The 9,291-nt window shown below is 41.3% G+C and overlaps 1 protein-coding gene across 4 annotated transcripts in view; it reads left to right on the forward strand.

Moving 5' to 3' along the window:
- The window catches only part of ntrk3b (neurotrophic tyrosine kinase, receptor, type 3b), a 368,425-nt gene extending 359,924 nt beyond the window's left edge, over window positions 1-8,501 (forward strand). For all 4 annotated transcript variants that reach the window (XM_070554718.1, XM_070554717.1, XM_070554719.1 and 1 more), the window contains one exon: window positions 2,826-8,501. In XM_070554718.1, the coding sequence (XP_070410819.1) occupies window positions 2,826-3,011 (186 nt within the window). In that variant the 3' untranslated portion in view covers window positions 3,012-8,501. The remainder of the gene's footprint in view (window positions 1-2,825) is intronic.
- Window positions 8,502-9,291: the final 790 nt, after the last annotated feature.

Raw genomic sequence — 9,291 nt, forward strand, 5'->3', positions numbered from 1 at the left:
ACGAGCAGAAACTACCCTGGGCACCCCTCCTCAGGGTACTCCCTAAGGGGGTTAAGGTTAGGGTCAGTGAGTGATGTGGAGCCGACATGGTGGAGCTGCAGACTGCTTCCAGCATGTTTCCTGCATGTTTTAGAGCTGATTTGTTTAATGTAGTGATGAGTCACTCCTGTAGAAACTAATGAAGGTGGAGGAGACATTTCAGCTGTTAGATTAAGGGGCTAAAAAGACAAATGCACAGCGAAGAGATAGGTTTCACTTCTGGTTTAACCACAATGAATTAATAACCGGCCCTAGCGGGTGCTAAAAGCAAGCTAAACTGAGCAGTATGCACTTAAAATGATGCTCCAGGAAAAGCAGCTACATTAAGTGACATAAACCCAGCTGTTTGAATGGGGTTAGCATTTATTAGCCCCAGCTACGTTTGTTGTAAATAATAAAACACACATTGTTTTATAGAAAAGAGGATTAAAAACGGTGAGGATGTAGCTAGTGAATCGATGCAGATCATACCAACAGCTTTGTTATTAAACACTTTCCCACATATTTGCTGAAATAGTGGAGATTTCTCCTCTGTGTTATTGGACAGTTGAGTTGCAGGTCTTGGACCAAGAATGTTGGTGAAGCAGGACTGAAAGTAAACAATAGATGAAGTCTGCAAAGACCACCCGTGTCCAGTCAGTCTTTACTGTTGCATAACAGAATAGTACCTCTGCTGATTCTGCAAACATCAAAATACATCTAAGTGTGATAAAAGCTAACAACCAAAGCTACCATGCAGAATAGCCAGTAATAAAGCTTGTAAATCAGCTGCAATGTCAGAGAGTCTGTGGCTCTGTGGAGTTTGGTGCTGTTGCCAGGAGACCACAGCATCCAGTACTGGTTCATGTTACTGCTTGTTATTGAGGGATTTATGCAAAGAGGCTCTATGTGATCCTCCATCCTGCAACTCCTGACAGTTCCACGTTTAGCAATTTCTGTCTTCCTTTGGTGGTAGAACATAAAAAAGGTTATATCAATATAAATATACATCCTAATATTTACTTTTGTGAGCACACGTGTGTAATTATCACAGTACAATCATATTTATTTAAAGTTATTCCACTTAAAAATGAAAATCAGACTTCCGATATCAGTCAGGTAATTTGTGCTGATTTGAATGTGCATGACATCATGAACTGCTTGATGAGGAGACTTTTCATTCTGTTCTTCCGATATGTTGTTAACATTTAAATCGCCTCAGTTTGAGCACAGCTTTTCCATGCACACAGTCAATAATCACCCTACAGATTCGTATCAGTGTTGTCGCGCTACTGTGGCCAGAAAATGGCATGAAAATTTAAGTCAAATCATCATGACAACAATGGATCGTCTGGCTAATTGATTGTAGAGTTAACTACATACTAGAGTCAACACTGTTTGCTATCAGTTGTTAGATTCTGAGAATGACCGAGCATATGAGCTTATATCATGTATAGATAGATGGATAGATGGATAGATAGATAGATAGATAGATAGATAGATAGATAGATAGATAGATAGATAGATAGATAGATAGATAGATAGATAGATAGATAGATAGATAGATAGATAGATAGATAGATAGATAGATAGATAGATAGATAGATAGATAGATAGATAGATGGATGGATGGATGGATATCCTTTATTGTCATTAAATGATTGTCCATTCAACGAAATTTCCTAGAGCTCCACATTAGGCATCCGATAAAAATACTAAGAAAAATAGCTAAAACAAGTGCAATATGCACCATGCAATAAAAACAAAAACATTACAAAATACAATAAATAATATATATTATACTTATATAATCAATAGAAGCTCATACACCAATTCACTTGGTCTATTTTTAATTCAAAGATTAATGTTTAATTTAAGATAATTAAATTTTAGCAAAAGTTTATTTTGGATTGCTGTATAGTCACTGACACTAGTCAGTGACTTGATGCAATTTGCTGGGTTCCTTATATAGGAAACATTATTTCTGATTGGCCTAATGAACTGTGAATTGGAATGTTTATTATGTGAAGTGCCTTGAGACGACTCTTGTCGTGATTTGGCGCTATATAAATAAACTTGAATTGAATTGAATTGAATTGAATCAACCATAATCATCTTATACCCAAAGCATAATAATTCATTTCAGTAAATAAAAATACATTTATACTGAACCAAGTGATTATTTATGATGATTATAATAAATAGTAATAAAGTCAAATAGTTTATTAATATTATTATTTAATTATTATCGTGAACTTGAAGTGTCCTTCCTCTGGGTCGGAACAGCAGCAGATAATGGGTGATATTCAGCAGACATCATGACTCCTGGGTTAATCTGTGGACTTGAAAGTTACTGTTTGACCCAGCTTGACCCAGCTGGGTAAATGTGACCTTTGCCACAAATTAGAGGACCTTCCGTGATGCTACATGGTACACAAGCCCAACAAAGAAATGATCTATCAGGCTTTCACACACACACACACACACACACACACACACACACACACACACACACACACACACACACACACACACACACACACACACACACACACACACACACACACACACACACAGTTTTGTGGTTATTCTCTGCTGTGGGACAGAAAACAAGCTTGTTTCCCCTTTAATATTTCACAGTTTTAGGACTGAATGAGTTCTGTTTATTTCTTTCATCTCAGTTTCATTAGTTCAAACCTCAAAGGGCAATCTGCTGTGTGTCACCACTTTCTCATTATGAACAAAGCAAAGCAATCAGTCAGTGAGAATCTCCTCTGTCTCACTCCACTGCTCTTTCTCCTCTGCAGGTTATTGAGTGCATAACCCAGGGCCGGGTGCTGGAGAGACCACGGATTTGTCCTAAGGAGGTTTACGACATCATGCTGGGCTGCTGGCAGAGGGAACCGCAGCAACGACTGAACATTAAGGACATTCAGAAGGTCCTGTTCGCCATGGGAAAAGCCACCCCAGTCTACCTGGACATCCTGGGCTAGCAGCAACCCTGGATGGCCTTTTGGTCAGCAGACATAGATCGACAGAGACACACGTGACCGAACGACCCACATGAATCCAGGAATAACCAAACCAACCTGATCCACTGTCGAATAACACCTGCTTTGTTTGGGAGGGACTTAAGTGCCTGCAACACTTTTGGATATAGTGGATAAAACATACAAAAAAAATGAAAACACACACACACTTTTACATTTTGTTTACGTGCGTAAAAGATGTACATGTTTGAAGAAAACTTTTTTTTTTCCTTGAAAAACTGCAAAAAAACTGAAAAGTGGAGAGAGACAGGGAAGGGAAGTGGGCTGGGAATAGGAGGATGGCCACAGTTTGACGATGTGGAGAAAACGCATCAGAGTCTAAATCTTTCCTGGTTTTGGTTTTATGAATATATATATATAGAAATATTACATATATTTTATATTTATTTCTTTTAGTCAAGGTGTTAAAGGGTCTGCCATTTTTGTTGCTAAGGGCTTGGCCCTGTCTGGAGACGCCACCAACAAACTTTTGGCAGGGACTGGAGACGGAAGCCTTACTCGCTCTCTGATTGGTTGGCACTGAGGTTTTATTGGAAGGAACTGTGACAAGACTGACCGGCAGGAGAATAGCGGTGCTCCATGGAGGACCTTCCCAATCAGACAACTGACAAATCTATTTTAATTTAAAAATAATGTACATTTTGTAAAATTCTATGTGTCAGAATTATGTTAACTTATTTTTTTTGGATGTTACTTTGGTTCTTTTTCTGACTGTGATCTGGGTTGCTAAAGTATTAAGCTATGGTCTGTGTTTTCATCCTGACTCCGTGGAGGTTTCCGTTGGGGACTGACCCATGTTAGTGCTGGTGAAGTTATGGGATGTGGTGACCGGTGGTGAGAAGAGTTGATGCAGCCCGCCAACGCCCAATCACAGACTTGAGACGGTGGGATGACTCAGAGCCATGGTTCAACACGGCACTTTCCAAAGAGGTGCCGAAACCTCGCCTTCACTTTCCAGTTCATTTGCTTTTGCTATAGAAGGAATAATGAGTTGATAAGTAATATCTCACACCACACCCCTGAAACGTTAACACACGATTTGTCATCTTCAAGCTTTTTGGTGTGAAACTGCTAAAGAAAACATTTTTGTAGCGGAGAGCGCATTCATCATTTGTGAGCTGCAGCTGTGTTTCCTCTTTAAAGGAGGAGTTTGATGTTTTGTGCAGTATGACTATTTGCTTTCTTGCAGTGAGTTTTAAAAGCAGGTTGTTTATAATAAATATGTATTGCGGCTACATCCTGAATGTCACGACATACACAACACAAACGGGCAAACGGGGGGGGGGGGGGGGGCAGTTAGCCTTTTTACATTTCCTTTATGATAACAGTGGTGCTCATATCCACAGAAACACGGATTCATTTTTCTTTTGGGTTTGGTCATTTAACAAATGTTTTACCAAGAGTTAATCAAACTCCTTCAGCTGCTTTTAGTCGCTAAATTAGGTTGAAGGAACTTTTGAAGTGCATTAACAACCAGTAAGATGGACAGCCTCATCCTCTCCTCTCCTTTTCATAAATAATAACAGAATCTGGTGCTTTCAACCCGACCTCACACTGGAAGCCTCTGCGGCGTGGAACGGCCGCAGAACATCACTGCTTCAAACAGAATCGTTTTTAGCCTTTGGGGGTGTTTCAACCAGACGCGATGTAGATATTTTCACTGTAAAAACGTTGGTACCTTTCAAAATAAAAGACTGTCGCAGCAATACGATTTCATACCTATGTCGAAAACATCAATACCAGTGACCTAACGACTTATTTACTCCCAGTATTGCTTTAGAAGTGCAACAGTGTTCCTCGTGGCTTTAATCCTGGCAGTGGAGAGGAACAGTTATATACGACATCAAACGGGATTTCTCCTTTTTGGTTTGATGGTGGATGGCATAAACAAACTGTGACCTTTGAAGTCTCAAGAGATGTTGTGATCTTGCGAGTATGGCGAGGAGGAAGGCAGCGAGGACGCTTCGTGGCGGAGATTTTCCCAGTGTGTACTGGCGCGCAGCAAACTTCTGCTCTTCGCGCTGCTGATGCCTCCAGTGTGACATAGGGGTAAGGCTTTTCAGGATCTGGTGATAAACTCTAAATGTGGCTGGATCCATCTTTGGTATTACTTGTGCTGTTTTAAATTCTTTAAGAACAAACTGACGTTGACACAGCTGCATGATAGAGCGGTGGCCATCGCTGTCACCTGACCAGGTGAAGGTCAGGCTTTAAATCTTAGTTAGCTCTGGCTCTTCTGTCTGGAGTTATTCTCCTCATGCGTGTGTGGGTTTTCTCTCATTTCCTCTCACAGTCTAAACACACGCGTGTTTCATATCAATACTTCCTGACCTTAGGGGTGATTGTGTGTGCATGATTCTCACATTTGATTTTTTTTTTTGTCTTAGCTTTATGATGACCTCTCCTGAGTCTGCACACCTCTCACTTTGGCTTGTGCACTATTTCAGTATTTCGTGATTATTCCGACCTCACGAACATTTACAAAGGAAATTTGCATAGGACATCTAGAAACTTTGTTAAAACTGGAGACTTTTAAAGGAACTGAGACATTAGAGAACAAAACCCTGGTTGCTAGTTCATCATAAGACAACAAAGTGCTGTATTTGTATAGCACCTTTTTAGGGTTCTACCACCCCCCAAGGCTCTTCACAACACAGTCAGTCATCCACACATTCACACACTGATGATGAGCTACGATGTAGCCACAGCTGCCCTGGGGTGCACCGGCAGAGCATCCGCGCCATTAGTCCCTCCGACCCCCTCCAGCAGGCAAGGAGGGATAAGTGTCTTGCCCAAGGACACAACAGCAGCATTCTCTGATGGGAGCCCGGATCGAACCTACAATCTTCCAATTGTTGGACAACTCGCTCTACCTTCCAAACTGCTGCTGTCCTATAATTTATAGGGACCAATTAACCGGACAGTCATAATTTCAGGAGGAGACCGGAGTCCCTGGAGAGAACCCGCACGTACACACGGAGAACATGCTAACTCTCTACAGAAAGGCCGCAGGCAGGGATTGGAACCCGGAACCTTATTGCTGCAAAGCAACAGCGCTCACCACTGCATCACAGTTCAGCCTCTAGTTCTAAACATATTTAAGACATTTTTTTCCTCATTTAAATCACATTTCCACACCACTCATGCAAATTAGCGATGATGACATTTAGCATCTTATGGAGAGTTTTTGGACATTTCTACTTTTCTCACTGATGACTTGACAAGATTGTGCAAACTGAATGCATTTAAGTCTACGCTCTCAGGCCATTATTAAACCTAACCATAGTTTTTACTGGTACTACTAGTTATTGCAACTAATTAACACACTGAAGCTATAAAGCATATTAATGGAAAACTGAAATGCCAATTAGCTGAACAGTGTAAGCTTTCCCAAAATGTTCTATATCACTTGTGTGTGCAGGTGTGTTTGCACACATGTGTGCATATGTGTGTGTTTATGTGTGTTTGCACACATGCGTGTGTGTGTGTGTGTGTGTGTGTGTGTGTGTGTGTGTGTGTGTGTGTGTGTGTGTGTGTGTGAATGTGAGGGAAAGTCTCTGAAAAACAGCCACCTGCAGAAATGGCTAAAATTCAACAGAACTAAATGCACCGAAGTACCGTTGCTGCCTTTCCGTTATTTTATTGTTGTTTTTTAAACCATAGCATTTATATGAAAGTCATTTAGTGCCCTGTTTGCTATAAAGTACAACGTCAAAGATTTCTTCACTGTGCGATTTCTGTGGGCCTGTTGTAAAGAAGCTAACTCTAGCTCTAACTCTGTTTAATTATCCAAGAGTGCTAACTCAGCTACAAGGAATAACAGTCATCATGGTTCTAACCTGTGTGCTAAGCTAACAGCCGACACTGTAGAACTAGCAGTATTCACCTGTCGGTACCAACTTTCCAAGCTGTCGTTCTTTTTAAAACACAGAAACAGTTTTGTTGCCTGTTCTGTCGCTACGTTTCGTCTGCGGCTGCAGACTTCCTCAGGCTGACGCTGGTGGTAGCGTCACTTCCTTCTCCGTTTATCCGCGGGCAGCAGAGGACGTTGTCGCCCTCTACTGCCCGCTCTCCCCTCTCCGACGATGCAGTCCCATGAGCGGTCCAATGTGTAAACTCCATCGTCTCTGTTCATGGTCCCACATCCACGTCTCCTTATCTCGATTGCTTCTTTTATCCATCTTTTGTATTTTTGTTGTTCGGTGTTTACGATCCTTGTGTTGTCCCAGTCCATTACATGGTTTTCTCTTGTGCAGTGATCTGTTACGGCTGACTTCTTTATTGTACTTTCTGCTTCTTCTTTTGCTGCTCTTGTGTGTTTTCTACTTGCTTCTTTCTCGCACTCCTTTCTATGTTCTATTGTTCGTGTGTTGAGTTGGCGTCCGGTTTCTCCTACGTATGTTTTATTGCAGAGTTTACATGGGATTTCGTAAACGACTCCACATTTAAGTCCAGCTGATATTTTGTCTTTTGGGTCACTAGTCTGTTTCTAACTGTTGTGTTTGGTAACACCAAGAATATCTGGAACACCAAAAATACAGAAACAAAACACTCCACTTAGACCAGTAGTAGACAGCATAGGTACACCAACATACAACATGGCAAAAGATATCAGCAGAATCATCAGCCCGTTATTAGGAAACACAGATCAACACTGCAAAAACAGCATAGAACTGGCAAAAGAACTAAAGGAAATTACAACAGAAGACAACGACATACTCATCTCACATGACGTCACATCTCTGTTCACAAAAACACCAACCCAAAAAACCATAGACATAGTAATTAACAGAATCAGACAGGACAAGACTTTACACAAAAGAACAAACCTCACAGCAGACGACATAGCACAACTGATAGGACTGGTAGCTAACTCCACTTACTTCACATACGACGACACAATATACAAACAACTGGAAGGCTTCGCCATGGATAACCCGTTATCAGCCACCCTGTGCGAGTTTTTCATGGAAGACCTAGAGCAAAAAGCCATAGCCACCGCCCCCCCAAACTGCAAAATAAAACTATGGAAACACTACGTAGACGACATACTGGAAATCATACCAAAAGGACAAACAGAAACACTAACACAACACTTAAACAATATTGACGACACGGGCAACATAAAATTCACTTATGAGTTAGAAACAGAAGGCAGCATAGCATTTATGGACATGAAAATCACCAGGCAGACCGACGGGACCCTAAACATAAACACATACAGGAAACCAACACACACAGACCAATATTTATTATGGACATCAGAACACCCCACCATACACAAAATGTCAGTAATCAGAACATTATATCACCGAGCAAACATAATAACAGAAGAGAGAGACCGTAAACAAGAGGACAAACACATACAACACGCTTTAAAGACCTGCAGATACCCGACATGGGCAATAAACAAAGGAAAACGACAAACAAAAACAGAAAGAAAAGAACAACCTAAGCAAAGAACCAGAAACCCAGAAAGACAAGAACCAAAACCACTGCACAAGAGAAAACAATATAATGGACTGGGACAACACAAGGATCGTAAACACCGAACAACAAAAATACAAAAATGGATAAAAGAAGCAATCGAGATAAGGAGACGTGGATGTGGGACCATGAACAGGGACGATGGAGTTTACTCGTTGGACCACGCATGGGACTGCATCGTCGGAGAGGGGAGAGCGGGCAGTAGAGGGCGACAACGTCCTCTGCTGCCCGCAGATAAACGGAGAAGGAAGTGACGCCACCATCAGCGTCAGCCTGAGGAAATCTGCAGCCACAGGCGAAACGTAGCGACAAAACAGGTAACGAAACTGTTTCTGTGTTTTAAAAAGAACGACAGCATGGAATTAGAACCACGACACAGCATGAACACGCCTAAGAGGTACCAACATTCCTTTGCCAGATGACTCCTTTAGTTCAACTCTGCAAGAAAGCAAACTAGCATATTAGCATAAACCGCACCTGTGTAACTCCTTGGTACATTCACAGTCTTCTTACTTTACTGTAAAAAAAGGGAAACATTAAGTAAAGTTACCATTTCCTCTATGGTACCCTGCTTTTCTCTCAGCTGTTCATAAGTGATGATGAGTGTTGTACACCTGCTGTTGCTGCTTGGATTAAAAATATCTTCCATCACAATCGGAAACGTACCACCAAACATGCAGGTAACGTGTGCCAGTTTGTGACCTCACATGGAAATCACTTAAGTGGACCCACCAAT

Source organism: Nothobranchius furzeri, chromosome 9 (assembly GCF_043380555.1).
Source record: "Nothobranchius furzeri strain GRZ-AD chromosome 9, NfurGRZ-RIMD1, whole genome shotgun sequence".
Taxonomy (NCBI): Eukaryota; Metazoa; Chordata; class Actinopteri; order Cyprinodontiformes; family Nothobranchiidae; genus Nothobranchius; species Nothobranchius furzeri.